This window comes from Dromiciops gliroides, chromosome 3 (genome assembly GCF_019393635.1).
Source record: "Dromiciops gliroides isolate mDroGli1 chromosome 3, mDroGli1.pri, whole genome shotgun sequence".
In the NCBI taxonomy this organism is placed as follows: Eukaryota; Metazoa; Chordata; class Mammalia; order Microbiotheria; family Microbiotheriidae; genus Dromiciops; species Dromiciops gliroides.
The window spans coordinates 351,572,933-351,589,167 of record NC_057863.1 but is presented as its reverse complement, the minus strand read 5'-3'; the positions used below and the strand labels follow the sequence as shown (position 1 = coordinate 351,589,167).

Genomic DNA, 16,235 nt, shown 5'->3' with positions numbered 1-16,235 from the left:
TTCAGCTACAAATCAGATGTAAAGCTTTGTGATGAAATAATGGGATTTAGCAGATACTCAAAGACCCACCTGGAGATTAATCTATACTGATTGAATCAAGTGAGAGTGATTGACTGCTGATTAAGCCAGTTAACTTCAAGTTAACTGGATTGTAATCACACCTGGCTAGCCCTTAAGAAGGTATTGTTCTCAGAAACTAGACTGTGAACTCAACTTGAGAGCACCTTCAAAGCCAATGGATTTGGATGACGCCAACTAATCAGCTTGAAGCAGTGTGTAAGGACCGCCTCTGTTCCAGACCTATAAAAAGCTTCCACAATCAGCTTGCTAGAGAGTTCCTGATTAAAGCAGGCTCATGGAGAAGGACTTCAGGAAGAACCCAACCAGGCTGGAACTCTAGGCTAGATTAGTGCTGAAGCTTCTGATTTAAGGTGACCACAATTTAGATTTTAAACATCACAGCTTCTATGGTCTTTAGGGTACAGTAGCAAAGCAGACAATAATGCCTCTTCCTTAAAATCCTTTCCACTGATAAATTTATATCAGTTTCTGTTGTTAAGCCATTTGACAATACTAAAGACTTGGTGGCAAGAACTGTCTTTCTGGGTCTTTAGTAGCTGAGGCCGTAGCACAGGGAGGAACAGTGGCTGGGCTGCACCTCTACAAGTGTTGCTGCCAAGATGATTGCTGAGGGCACTGGGTTGAAAGCCTTGCTATTCCCAACCATGTAATGCTCAGGGTCCTGAGTTATCTTAATGATGGTCTGAGGGGAGATAGTGGTCAAAGTGGTGGAGTTAGTTTGACTTGCCTGGCACCTGTTGCCTCTTGTCTCTCCCTCAGGGTGCCTTGCTACTTCAGCTAGGCTGGCTTGCCTGCCTTGTACCATAGTTGTTTGGAAGTCCTGGGAATGGATGGTACTTTTTCCATAAGAATTACTTTCCTGGATGATAATTGGAGGGATTTGGGCTGGAAGCAGAACTGGTCTTCTGGGGATGGGGGAAGTTCTGCCATTTCCAAAGCTCTTATGCTTATCTGCTTACTGCTGACAGATGTTCTTCAGTAATTACTTAGGGCAATGAGGAAGACAGGCCCCCTCCACATAATAATGTCATTTTTCAATGATGTCTGGTAGTTTGGGAGCACTGTAGTTTCCAAGGCTATATGGTTCAGGGTGCTGCACTGTCTCCATCAGTTTCTGAGGGAAAATGATTGTCAAAGTGATGGTGGTTTTATTTTGAATTATTTGGTACATGTTGCCTTCTCTTTCTCCCTTGTGGTTCCCCACTATTACAGCTAGGGTGGCTTGCCTACTCTGAGTGTGTCAGTTACTTGGCATTTGATGAGGATGACTGGCTCTTCCTCTACAGGGGTTGCTTCACTTGATAAAAGCTATAAGGCTTTGGCTGAAATCAGGACTGATGATCTTAGGGGTGGGGAGGTGCTGCCATTCCTCTTGTGATTATCTGCCTGTTTGTTGGCAATTTAGTCCTAAAGGAACAGAGGTTGGAAGATTCTTGAGGAAAGAAGACCCAGGAATATTTATTTTTGTCACTGTGTAAAGGGTAGATTAGCTGCCTCTTACAGGAAATTCACTTTCTTCATTACTGTCATTGCCTAGAAGCTAATTTTGTCAATCCATGTAACTACTTCTCTTTTCTAGAAGTCCTTGCTCAGCTCTTTATAGTAATGCATCATTGGCCCACAGCATTAATGGAAATGGAGACCTTGCATATGGTGAATTTCCAGATAATAAAGCTGAGAAGGAAGAGGCCAACAGCAATTCCTATTGCTATTAGTAGTACTCATTCCATCTATCCACTGTACAGTTACTATGACACCTTAATCTAATCACAGATAGCCAAATTATTGCTAACACTGATATTTATTATGATCCATGAGGATCTTTCTGGTAGAACATATTGGAAGAGTAACTATTGACAGCACATTTTCCACATCAGGCTGATTTCCAGATCTGTATTGAACAGTTGAATAAAGACAACTTTACCCAGGTTGCAGTATGTATTCTTTTTCTTCTCTTCTAGATGTGGGAACTCCTTTTTGCTGTTCCTCAACATGTCCTTTATGCCAGTTGTGAGAAATGTAGTCAATGTAAGCATTGTTACACCTAATGCACACACTCTTTTCCTTGTTTTTCTTCTTGGACTTCTGCTACTCCTCCATCAATAGCTCTAGGATAATGCCTAGTCTACTCACAGGCAATCCAAACGTCTCCTTTGGAGGTTTGCTTCAAATAATTTATTGTTCATTTCAATGGGCTTATCCTTACTGCCAGCCATGTCATATTGGGATTATTATGTTGTCATCTCCCAAACATTGCACTATCCATTCATTATATAGAATATTCATAGCAGGCTCATGGATGGGTGACTTTGTTCACTCCATCATTCAGGTTATACCTTGTGCGTGATTGCCATTCTATGAGCACAACAAACTGTACAATAAATATCACATTCCCAATTTCCCATTCCCTGAAAAGGGCATTCACCAGGCCTTTAGGTCACATTTCATGAATACATGAAAACAGTGAGAACTCAAAACAAAAACCACCTGAATAGTATAGGTCTCAATGCTTATCATCATTATCATTACAAAGAAAGCTACATTGAAGCCTCATGCTCTTTCAGAATAATTTAGAGGTGAGAATTTTGAGGAACCCTACCTAAATAGTAGTAGTAGGTAATAGGAAGAAGAACAAAAATGAAGAAAAACAAGAATAAGAACAAGTAGTAGCAGCAGCAGCAGCAGCAGCAGCAGCAGCAGCAGCAGAAGAAGAAGAAGAAGAAGAAGAAGAAGAAGAAGAAGAAGAAGAAGAAGAAGAAGAAGAAGAAGAAGAAGAAACAATAATCTCCATGTACTGTTGAGCAGTGCAAAGGTTTGGGAAAGCTTCACCAAGTAGGATGGGTAAATTCCAATATAATTAGTTCTTTCCAAGGGTAATAGACCATCATTTCCTCCTATCTCTCTTTGTCTATAAAATATGAAACTTACTTTGAAGGGGGTTATCTTAGAATAAATATTGGGTCTTATGGAAATGTTTTGTCTTGACAGTACAAAAATCAATGCAAAGTGACACTTATTTGGAGCAGGAAACAGATCATTTGTTTGACAATTGACTCTCGTGGTAATTATGATTCACGTTCATATAGCACTTCCTACTTCTCTCATTTGATACTTGCAGCAAGTGAGGGAAGTAGGCAATGTGATTATTATCCTTATTTCAGAGATAAGGAGACAGGCTTAGAGTTTAAATGACTTGTGCAAGATCACTTAGGTAGTGAAATAGTCAGGACATGAACCCAGGCCTTCTGAGTACCCGAATAGTTCTATTCTACTATGTGATTATAAAATTGAATCCTACATGCATAATGGCAGAAGGGGGTCTGGGCAGTAACTGTGCAAATCCAAGAATGACAGTGATTTTGGTTAGGAGCAGTTCGTTTCAGGATCAGTGCCATATGTATCACTCTGACATGCTTCAAGAACAGCAGAAATCAAGAAAGGGTTTAGAGGAAGGGCCAAGCACTCCATAACTAAGTCAATTTTGTTTCTGAATATTTGCTTCTCCAAGAGCACATAATTTGAGAGAATTATCAAGGCTTGGTGAAATAGTAAACCATTTTTGCCCATCACTCTTAGCAAAATCATCACAATGCCTTGTAACCCTTGTGTCTCACACAACATGAGGCTGGTTGTCATGTACCCAGTGTACACTGATAGTTATCAGTCCTGGAGGATACAATGATTCAGAAAGTCTGCATAGAAACAGGCCAATTCTCTATGCTCCTTGCAATATAAAACTACTGATTCTACTTTCTCCTTGTAAAACTTCAAATTATCATGATCCCCAAAATTACTTTGATTTAATTCAATTCAATATGTGTTTATTAATGTTAATAACAAGAATGAAAAGCTATTAAATGTCCATCATGTTCTTCTTTGCAGTTATTATGCAAGGTACAGTGTTAGTCCTTTCCCTTTAGAAACTCTTATACCACCTCAGGTAATAAAAACACCTAGTATCTGCACAGGGCTTTTAAGGTTTGCAAAGCTCTTTATATATACTATTTCATTTTATCCCTACACCTATGTTGGAAGTGAGCAGTACATCCCCATTTGATGGATGAAGAAACTGAGGCTCAGAAAGATTAAGTGGTCATTGTCTTACATGTCATAGTTGTCAAAGGTTCTTCATTCCAAATTCAGGGCTGTTTCTACTATCCGGTGCTACCCTGATTCCCATTTGAATATGCCCTTTTCCACCAGCTAGCCACTCTTTTCATTTCATAGATGGGACAGCTGAAGTACATACATTGCTAGGCATTCCCTGTAGCATACTTTGAAGCTTGCCAACTCTATTCTAGATATATGTACATATATGTATATATTTAGAACCATAACCACAGGGGGCAAATTGAATTTTTGTCACAGCATGCCAATTTCCAGCATGTACAATTTCTCTTCAGAGAAAAGGCTGATGTTTCAGCCCCATCACTGAGAAAAATTTATTTGTATACCATGTAGATATCACAGATTTAGTTTATTTAAAGTATTTCCCTAGCTTGTAGCATTCAGCAAAGCTCTGATTTTTATTTCTGACCCTAAGTTGCTGACTCTCAGCAACTTAGGATCATTCTATTAGCTTGGACAATCCCACTCTAAGGATCCCATCACCATAACACCATTTCTCTCAATAATATTTTTACTACCATGAACTTGTAGGAGTACAGGTCTCTCAATAGGATAGCTTGCCCCTCTTCTATGTCTAATGTCATTATGACTATACTCCAGTGCTGACAGTATTCTCTACCCTAACTGCTGTCTGCATGGAACTACTTTCTCTTCCTCAATTTCTAGTTATGGCTTTATATTGTGATGCATAAAACTCAATCTGTGGTCACCTTAAATTAGAAGCTTTAGTACAAGTCTTTGGACATTAAGCATTTATTAAAGAGTAAAGAGAGAACACGTGAAGTTCATAAATATAGGAAACCTGAGTACCCTGGCCTGCTTCTTCTGCCACCACAAGTTTCTTCCCCAACGAAAGAGAGAGTTCCTCAGTCAGTTCGAGTGGAAGCTTCCTGCAGGACTGGAAGAGGGGCGGTCCCCACATACAGTTCCAAGTTAATTGTCTGGTAGCATTCAAGTCCATTGATTGACATGACTTGAAGGTGGTCCATGAATTGTGACATGACTTCCAGACACTGGGATGACCCTGAGAAAGGTCATCTCATGCTTTCTCAACAGGGGGTGGTGCCCTGCTTCTCACAATATATAATTTTATAGCTTTATATATAGTTTGGTTTTTTTTTTAGTGAGGCAATTGGGGTTAAGTGACTTGCCCAGGGTCACACAGCTAGTAAGTGTCAAGTGTCTGAGGCCGGATTTGAACTCAGGTACTCCTGACTCCAGGGCCGGTGCTCTATCCACTGTGCCATCTAGCTGCCCCCTATATATAGTTTTAATATTGACTTGAATATTAGCTCTGGAAGGCATAAGCATGTCTCCCCTTCACTCAAAGATCATTTTATAAATGAATAAGCAAGGGGGCAGCTAGGTGGCACAGTAGATAAAGCACCAGCTCTGGATTCAGGAGGACCTGAGTTCAAATACAGCCTCAGACATTTGACACTTACTAACTGTGTGACCCTGAGCAAGTCACTTAACCCTCATTGCCCCGCAAAAAAATAAATAAATAAAATTAATAAAATTAAATAAATGAATAAGCAAGTTCAGAGATGGAAACGCATGACTTTATATTACACAGGTAGTAAATTATAAATCTTGGATTCTAAGTTTTCTGCCCCCTCGTGCTCTTTGTACTAGACCACAATACCATCCTTCCAGTTTATAGGTGACTCCACAGAAATCATGTTTGCCTTCTTTATGGCTAAAAACATAAGCAAATAATTAAGATACCCTTTCATTATTTATAGATGAAGTCTCTTCCCCAACGTTTAAGAATTAAGGCTCTTCTTTGACTCCAGGAGACAATGGTAGTCTGTTACCTGGGAGGTTTTGTCTCCCAAACTACAAAGAGATGCTCACTCCCTTTCTCAGGGTCATCATAACCTTCTGGAGCTTATGTTCCTGTGCCATCTCAGGGCATCCCCTAGGGCCTGCTTCACCTTATCATTACGGAGGCTAAAGATGAATGGATTCAGAAGTGGAGTGATGATACATGCCAAGGCTGAGGCCCCTTTCTTAACGAGCATAGACTGGGTCTCTGATGTGCGAATATAGAGGAAGATAGAGCTGCCATAGGCGATGACAACCACAGCAAGGTGTGAAGCACAGGTAGAAAATGCTTTCCTTCTTTCTTTGGCTGTTGGAGCTCGGAATACAGTAGCAAAGATGCAGACATAGGAGATAGAAGTCAGTGCCAGAGAGCCCAGAAGAGCCGCTGTGGAAAGTATAAAGGCCACAAATTCCAGAAGTTGGGTATCCCCACAGGAGAGCCGCATAAGTGGCCAGCTGTCACAGAAGAAGTGGTCAATGACATTTGGGCCACAGAAAGGTAAGCTAGCCATGAGGATGGTAGGACAGAGCACCCAAAGGAAGCCAGCAATCCAGGAAGCCATTACTAGTCTGATACAGATGGGACGATTCATTAATGTCTCATAGCGTAAAGGACGGCAGATGGCTAGATAGCGGTCCAGGGACATGACAGCCAAGAGGAAGAAGTCAGTGGTGCCCAGGAGGAAATAGAGGTAGGACTGCATGATGCAGCCAGCAAAGGAGATAGAGTAGTCCCTAGTCATGATACTGACCAGAATCTTGGGGACTACAACAGAAACCCACCCCAGCTCTAGAAAGGACAGATTTCTCAGGAAGAAATACATCTGGGTTTGCAAGCGGTGATCCAACCAGCTAAGCACAATGATGAGCAAGTTACCCAGGATTGTCACCATATATGTCACCAGAAGCCCCAAGAATAGTATGATCTGCAGGCTCCAACTTTCAGGGAAACCTATCAGCACAAATTCTGTTACCTGAGTCCAATTCTCTGAATACATTTCCCTTTATCTGTGGGGACAGAACATATGAGATCATTTGAGGTTTGGTGATAGATAACTAACCAACTATTTTTTTAATAATAAACTTTTTTATTTCTAGTTTGGGGTTTCAATTTTTATCCCTCTTTCCCTCCCTCCCCTCTTCCCTCCCTGAAGCAGTAAGCAATCAGATATGGATTATACATCTGTGATTATGTAAAACATTACCATATTTGTCATTTTGTATAAGCAAACTTGATTAAAAGAAAAAATGAAAGAAAGTGGAGGTGGATAGTATGTTTCATCAATAGTCCTTTGGGATTGTCTTGAATAATTGGATTGTTGAGAGTAGTCTCATTCACAGTTCTTCATCAAACAATATTGCTTTCTTTGTGTACAACGTTCTCTTGGTTCTTCTCTCTTCACAATACATCATTTCACACATGTCTTTCCAAGCCTTTCTGAAGTCATCCTGTTTGTCATTTCAAATCAACTATTTTTTTTTGGTGAGGCAATTGGGGTTAAGTGACTTGCCCAGGGTCACACAGACAGTAAGTGTTACGTGTCTGATGACGGATTTGAACTCAGGTCCTCCTGACTCCAGGGCCGGTGCTCTATCCACTGCACCACCTAGCTGCCCCTCAAATCAACTATTTTTAATCACCTAACATATTTAGGACAGTAGGATAGATTGTGAAGACATGAAAGGTGCATTGTGAATTTCTAAGGATTTACAATCTTTTGGGGGATATAGAGCTTTGGAAGAAACCTCTGTGGGAAACAGTATGATTATTGCTAATGTAGATCTTGAAAAATATTTTTTCACCCATATGTTTTTATAGAAGACTTAGAAGATAAGCCTATTGTGTTTCAAGTACATCCTTCCTTAATATAAAAGCCAAAACCTCAGGTAAAGCACCTGCAAACATTACTTTATGTAAAGTGTTATGGCTCCTTTCCAGTTTCACTCAGCCTAGAAGACTGACAACCCAAGACACAGGTACATGCTTATGTAGCACTTAAATGTTAACAAAAAGTTTTCCTAATTTTGTGAGATACCTAGAGAAGACAGTATTTATCCCTTTTTAATACTAGGACATATAATAAGCTAGTACTCAAACCTAAATCTTTTGACTACAGATCCTGAACTCTTCCAGAACCCACCAAACTCCCTCCCAGCCCAAGCTAAGATGTACTATTGGGTTGGTGGTAATGGAATAGGAAGTAAGTCCTAAAGGTCTGGCTAGTTTAACACATGATTGATGTTAGGAAGATTGTGTATAATAGTAGTAATGGAGAAGCAGGATTATGACTCTTGTAATCAGCTCACTATGTTTAAAAACAATGACCATATATTGGGCATATCAATGTACAATTATACATATTCTTAAAGGAAATTATGCTTATTATAACTTTTACCACATCTGTTACCCTTTTGGCCTCTCAGAAATCTGAATGCCAGAGCTTCAGGACAAACACACGTAAAGGATCACTAAAAATTCATGGCAGTAACAAATAAGTATATGGTAATTCAGAACATGGAGATGTCATTGAGAACTGGGACAATCAGGGAAGCCCAGCAAAGGAAGCAACTCAAAAATTAGACAATGACAAAAGGGCAAAAAAAACATCTAAATCCGTTAAGATGAAATCTAGTAGAAATAAATGTAAAATCCTATATCTGGGTTCAAAAATAGTCTTCCCAAATTAGAAAAAGAATGACTAGAAAACAGGTAATGTTTTAAAAAACACAGACCTGGGAGTCTCTTTTCTTTTCTTTCTTTCTTTTTTGTGGGGCAATGAGGGCTAAGTGACTTGCCCAGGGTCAAGTGTCTGAGGCTAGATTTGAACTCAGGTCCTCCTGAATCCAGGGTCACTGCTTTATCCACTGTGCCAACTAGCTGCCCCTTGACCTGGGTGTTTCAATTGATTATGGTCACCAGATGAGTCAACAGTGTGATATGGCAGTCAAAAAAGCCAAAGGTATCTTACATTGCATTAAGAAGAACGAAGGAATTGATTATTTCCAAAATTCTTTTCCCTGGTTAGATCACATCTGGCTCCACTGGCATTTCAAACTTCAAATGTTCAAAACAGAACTCATTATTTTCCCTCCTGAACCACCTCTTTCCCAAACTTCCCTATCTTGGTTGTGGGCATCATCTTTCCAATCACCCTGTTTTCCAAATTGAGAGTTCTCAATTCTTTCTCCATGTAGAAGCCACATCTTTAATATCTTCCCACTGAAAGTGAACTCCTATTCCCTTGGACCTTGTCAGGTTTTCACCTTATCCGAATCTGTCCTTGATCCACTAAACTACATTAGTCAGTCAGTCAATAAACATTTATTATGCACCTACTCTGTGCCAGGCACCATGCTAAGAACTTCCTACTTATGTCTAAGTCATGCTGTTTGCACTGTGGTCTCCTTTTTATCCTCCTCCTCCTTCTCTACCTGAACTTTGATTCCAATTCCTTGGACCTAGGTTCTGACTTGTGATTCATCTTACCTACCTATGTCCACAATGACACTTCCTTAACAGTCTCCAAGCCATGCCACTCTAGGCATGGCATCTGCCAATCTCTCCCACATTCCTTTACAACTCTTCTTCTTCTATATGTGTTACCTTTCCCATTGGAATATAAGCTTCTTGAGGGCATGAACTATTTTCCTTGCTTTCATTTATATCTCCAGTGCTTAGTACAAGGCCTGACACATAACAAGCATTTAGTAAATGATTTTCATTCATTCATTCATATTCTTTAGAAATAAACTTGACCATGACTCCCTTAACCAACAAACATCGGTAACCTTTTGTTGCCTCTAGGATAAAATTCAGAATTCTAAGAATGGTCTTTAAAGGGCTCAACAATTTATCTTTCATATGCCTTTCTACATTTCATAGATATTATTAATCAACACTTAATATCCCAGACAAAATAACCTAATTATATTTTCTCTAAATTTAAATTTTTATCTCTCACATCTCTGTCTTTGTATAGACCATTTTCCTTACCTGGAGTGTATTCTCTTCTCCCTTCTGCCTTTTAGAATTTTTAGTTTCCATCAAAGCTCAGCTAGGTTCCACCTCTTATGAGAAGTTTTATCTGACCCCAGTTGCTAATACTCTCTTCTTCCTGAAGTTATTTTGTTTATTTATCTCTGCACATCCTATGTCTTCCTAATAGAATATAAGTTCCTGAAAGGCAAGGAATAGTTTGTTTTTATCCTTGTATAACCAGAACTTATTGCAACATAATACACAGTAACATAGTATGTCAATAAATGTTTGTTGAATTTAAATCTCAGTTCAGTTTTGGGATCTATATTTTAGGAAGGAAATTAATAAACTATCAATAGGATAATAACCAGGATGGTGAAGTAACTGGAGATATTACCATGCATTGGTCAAGTAAAAGAATTGTGGAAATAGGCAGGAGAAGAGAATTTGGGTGGGGGGGGGGGGTAAATCAAGATACCACCTTCAAATTTATGAGTTGTCACATGGGATAAAATTTTAACTTGTTCTGTTTGGACCCAGAAGAGGGAACTAGAACCAATAAGTAGATGTGGAAAACAGGAAGATTTTAGACTTAATGTAAGGAATCACTTCCAAACAATTAGAGCTGGGAAATGAGCTGCCTCTGGAGGGAGGGTTTTCCTCTTTAAAGGAGGTCTTCACCTCAAAGTCATTAAGGATTTTGTCTACATGATTACTGTTCAGGTACAGCAACAAACCTCTAAATATCTTTGCCTCAACTCTGAATTGTTAACTATACTAGGAACGAAACAAGGGGGCTTGGGTTTCATAGTTGGCTCACTCCTCACTCACTCACTCACTCACTCACTCACTCACTCACTCACTCACTCACTCACTCACTTATTCACTCACTGAGTGACCTTCATCTTGTCCCTTTACTTTTCTGGACCCTAATTACTTCCCTTTAAACTGAGGCAACCAGAATAGAGAAATGCTAAGGTCCTTTCCATCTAAGTGTCTTCACATTCCAAACATCTACAGGTCTATGAAGGTAGGGGTGGGGGTGGAGTTCCAACTATGAAATTCTATGATTTCCACATGACTTAACATGTTCAGTTGTTGCATTAAGAGATTATGGGGGGGGGCAGCTAGGTGGCACAGTGGATAAAGCACTGGCCCTGGATTCAGGATGACCCGAGTTCAAAGCTGGCTCAGACACTTGACACTTACTAGCTGTGTGACCCTGGGAAAGTCACTTAACCCTCATTGCCCTGCAAAAAAAAATAATAATAATAAAGGAGATTATAAGGGAATATTCACACTTCATGTCAGAATAGGACTAGATTACCTCAGGTTTCTTCAAACCTTAAGATTCTATGAATTTGAAAATATTTACTGTGTCTGCCTTTGTAATAGGAATCTTCTGAAATAGAATTAAAAGGAAATATCATCATCTGCAGAAAAATGTGGTGATACTTCTTAGCTGGGAGGTCCTTCAGCAGGCCTCATGGCTACATGTATGCCACATGGATAGTCAACTCTGTATCTGAGTCATTAATATATTCACATACACTTACATACCAATTATAAGTAGAATACAAAGTGCTCCGGATTATTGTAGGCACAAGATGCTTGAGTGTCTTCTGAATTGCATTGGCATATTAAAAAGATAATTTTGAATGAGGGGACTGATTCTATGATGTAAAGGAGAGAAAGACCTGCATTCCTGGTGCCAGGAATGGCTAGTACAAAGACAGGGAGATAGGATGGGAGATGTAATGTGTTTTTTGAGGACAAGAGAAGATTATGGGATAGATAGTAATGCACAAAAGCCATCCGTTTCCACAGAGGAAAAAGAATGGTTGAAATAAATGCTTGCTAAGTTTTCTCTCAGCTCTAAATGCTATAAAGAAATATTGAATTATGTGCTTAGTATATTTTATCATATTCTAATATTTTGGAAATTTGTAATCCATTGAAATCAGTTCAGCAAAATGTTATTGATCCCCCAGTGTTGTTTAAGTGAAAAGAAAACACCTATATTTGAGTCCTTACTCTGCCACTTATTAGCTTGTGCCTCTGAATGATTGCTTAATGTATATGAGCCTCAATTTTCTTATCTGTAAAATGGGGATCATAATATTTAAACTCCCTACCTGATTACAATTACAATTATTACAAGTATTACAATGAGATAATTACTTTGTTACCCTAAAAGCCTGTATAATGATCTATGATTAGTCTTATTCTCAGTTACTTTGTGAGAACCTGTTTGGTAGCTCTCTATCAGAATATTTAATCAGCATGGCATAAAGGAAACAGCCTTGGATTTGAATAAGAACTCCTAGTTTCTAATCCAATTCTGAAACTTACTAGCTAAGAGTCCTTGGGAAAGTCACACCTGAACAAGAAGTACAGATGTTATGTGGCCAGCAAAGGTACTGGGACATTGGCTCAGTGATAAGTAATGTTCCTCCAGAGAGAGTAGAATACTTAAAAGAGAGAATTGGGGGGCAGCTTGGTAGCACAGTGGATAAAGCACTGGCTCTGGATTCAGGATGACTTGAGTTCAAATCTGGTCTCAGATACTTGACACTCACTAGCTGTGCTACCTTGAGCAAGTCACTTAACCCTCATTGCCCTGCAAAAAAGAGAGAGAGAATTGAAGATTATGAAAGGAGCAAGATTTGGAAGTCACAATTTGGACATCACAGTTGAGCCGGATGCACCAAAGAAAGCCTCAGGAACTTAGAGGAGATGGAACAAACAACCTGAACCAACAGGGGGCTGTGAAAAGGAGTTGAGGAAGCCAAGAACAACTTTACCAAGCCTACAATCCTTCCTCTTCTCATACCAGATAAGCAAAATTCTTAAATTCCTTGGCCCCTCTAACAATTCTGTCATATATTATTATCGTGGTTTGTACTTTCCTAACATTATAGAGAAAGACTTATTTGTTCTCCTTGGGATTGGGTAAAAGGGCTACCTATCAGCTTTGTCAGACATCTAGAGACTCCACTCTCCACTCCCACATTCCCCTTTTCCTAGGCAAGGATGAGATCAATTGATCCATCTGCTAGCAAGATTTTTATCACAATACAACCTTTTGGTCTCTTACATTATCATCTCAAGTGACTTTTTACAAAACTCACCCTGAGCTTGATACTGTAGTGGATGCCTGGTATTCCATAGGATTACAGAATGTTAGAGATGGGAGGGGCCTGAGAGATCATTTAGCTTAATCCTTCATTTTAGAGATTAGGAAAAAAATCTCAGTGTGCTTAAATGACATCCCTTACACTTCACAATGCTGACTAGTGTCAGATCCAGGAATGGAAATAAAGTTTTCTGATTCTTGGGCCATAATCTCTTTACTCATATCAGATGGTTCCACACGCAAAAAAAGCAGTAAAGTGGTTGATACATCATCTATATTCTCCACCATAAAGTGAGACAGATACCTACACATAATCTACCCAACAAGAGGAATCACATGCCCCTTCCAAAAGGAAGGAAACTACATTGAAAAGACACATTTTCCCAATATGAAATCCATAATCAAGCTTTTATATGCAAAATTCTTAAAATCCTGGGCCAGATAGAGCCCACAGGTAATTAGTGTATTTTTTCATCTATGCTGGTCTACTAGACTATTCTCCCCAAGATGCTAAACAGATATTCTTTTTTTTTTCTTTTTAGTGAGGCAATTGGGGTTAAGTGACTTGCCTAGAGTCACACGGCTAGTAAGTGTTAAGTGTCTGAGGCCGGATTTGAACTCAGGTACTCCTGACTCCAGGGCCAGTGCTCTATCCACTGCGCCACCTAGCCGCCCCTAAACTGATATTCTTAAAGCACAGACCTGACTGGATCAAAAAATTTCTATGGTTCCCTTATTGCCTTTAAAGCACTTTAGTCTCCTGATACAAAAATCCTAACAGATGCTGCAGGACCCAGAGAAAGTAGACAGAGAGAAAACCCTTCTATCTCTTTCTTCAGCCCCTGTTAACCACTTTCCAATGAGTGCTGAACTCTTCCTCCAAGCTGGATGCCTACCACGAACTCCATTTCCATTCTTTTGTTAAGGGTCCCTGAACTTATGCTCTACTTTGACCCTCATGTCTAGTGCTCTTTCCTCAAAAATCACAGGATAGGTCTCTCCAGTTGTATATCCTCCCTCAACACTGGACTGCTCAAACCTCTTGACTGAGCAGTGACTCACCAACCACTATCCTTCCAGTAAGATGATAGGCCACTGGTTCTTACCACTTGTCCTGTATCTGTACCCTAAGGACCACCAGGCCTTTCCATTTGTCCTGGAGTTGAATTCTCCCATATGAGCAACTAATTTACATAGTAGATAGGGTGTCAGATTTGGAGTCAGGAAGACCTGAGTTTTAATTCAGCTTCTGATACTTATTTGTAGGGTGACTCTGGGGAAATCACTTAAATTCTGACTTAGTTTTTTTTTTTAATTTGTAAAGTTATGTTAATAAAAGTACCTACCTCACAGGATTATAGTGATGATAAAATGAGTGAATATATGTAGAGTACTTTACATATTTTTAAACACTACATAAATATTAGCTTTTATGAACGTGATCTTTCCCTTAATTAGAAAATTGGCTGTCTGAAACCTAGGATTATCTCTTTTTTCAATTTGTATCTCTAGCACTTAGTACAGTTTTATGGCTAACAGCAAATACTTAATAAATACTTATTCTTTCCTTTCTCCCTTCTTTCCTTCCCAGATAAAATGGAAATCTTTGGTTTGATATTCAAAACCCCTCACAATCTTGCTCCAACCTATGGATAAAGGCTTATTTCGTATTTTGCCTGATCCTCCAAGGTGTTAGACCCTCTTCCCTTCCCCATCCAAAATCACATTATATTTACTTTTACTATTTTGTACTTACTTATCTTTGTACATTTTCTCCCGGCAGAATATAAGCTTGTCAAGGGAAGAGACTTCTGGAACTTTTACTTTGTATGACCAGTACCTAGAACAGTTCCTAGAACATAGAAGGGAAATGATAGAGGCTTGAATAGTCAGGGAATGTTATATGGTTGATCCCAATCACCAGCGATCCAAGGAGAAAACTCAACATATCTTCACAGAATTGATGACTTAGATTTTAACATCTTAGAATTATAGATTTTTAGCGATGAAAACATCCTTAAGAATCATTTTGTCTAACCTCTTCATTGAACAGATGATTACATGGAATCCCCAAAAGTTAAGCAACTTACTGAAAATCATATGCATACCATGGTTCATAGTCTTCTGTCTCCCTGGTCCTTATACCTCAGTAGTCCACAAAAAGTGGTCCACAATTGAATTTTGGTTAGAGTATGAATTAGAATCAAATATAGAGCCTGAGTCTAAAGAGCCAACAGTGCCCACTTTTTAAAATAATCTGATTCATTCACCCATCCCAACACTTCACTCTCCTGGGTTTCTTTCCCTGGTCCTTCACAAATTTCAGCTTCAGAGACCTAACTGACTGTAAGGCCAAATAAGTATTTCAGATAGAAAGCTTGGCCTGTAGTTAGGACTTCTCCCTCCTACTGATTTGAAACAACCTCTTCAGCAACAGAAGGTGAAGTTTTCCAAACTTTATGCAATTAATTCATTCCCAAATCTATTAATTAAAATTTGTTAGAACTTTTTTAAAGCTATGGTCCCCAAAGAAAATCACCTTGACCCATGCTCATTAAACAAGTCTGTTTTAATTAATCTCTTAGGGGGAAAGGTAAGTGATAGCTGTGACTTCATTTTTGCTATAACTTCTATCTTTTTTGACCCATAAAGAGAGTCAGTCTTATTAGAGCCATAACTAGTAATTTTGAGAAGATGGGAAAGGAACGTGGAATGTATTGAAAATAGTTTGAATGCTGCTATTAACTAAGGTTTTTAAGAAAAACTCAAATAAATTTGGTGAGAACCTGGCACACTAGCACTGATGGTAGGGGAAATCTTGGGATATTGGAGTCTGTGAGAAGACTCTGAGATAGATACCATTCCTACAATGGGATGGGTAGTGAGGAAGCCTGTCATCTTTAGCTTTATATTTGAACTACTCTTGCTAATTACTTTAGATACTGTTTGCTCCTATGCCTCTGAAGGAGTGCAAAAATTGTCAGCATCTTCTGAATTTCAATTCTATGTGACATAGCACCAAATGTCAGCTCTAATCATAGCTGAGACTCCTAGGATTTTGTAAGTACATTCTGTGGTCTGTGA

General features: G+C 39.1%; 1 protein-coding gene and 1 pseudogene across 1 annotated transcript; both read right to left on the bottom strand.

Moving 5' to 3' along the window:
- Window positions 1-2,297, bottom strand: part of LOC122747594 — a 44,704-nt pseudogene extending 42,407 nt beyond the window's left edge.
- Window positions 2,298-6,083: 3,786 nt separating this feature from the next.
- Window positions 6,084-7,034, bottom strand: LOC122746057 (olfactory receptor 6T1-like). Its single transcript, XM_043991530.1, has one exon. It carries the CDS (start codon window positions 7,032-7,034, stop codon window positions 6,084-6,086), a length of 951 nt encoding a protein of 316 aa, XP_043847465.1.
- Between the last annotated feature and the right edge of the window lie 9,201 nt (window positions 7,035-16,235).

Excerpts from the sequence above, each read along its gene's own strand:
- LOC122746057 (XM_043991530.1), bottom strand. The coding sequence starts at position 7,034 with ATGTATTCAGAGAATTGGACTCAGGTAACAGAATTTGTGCTGATAGGT.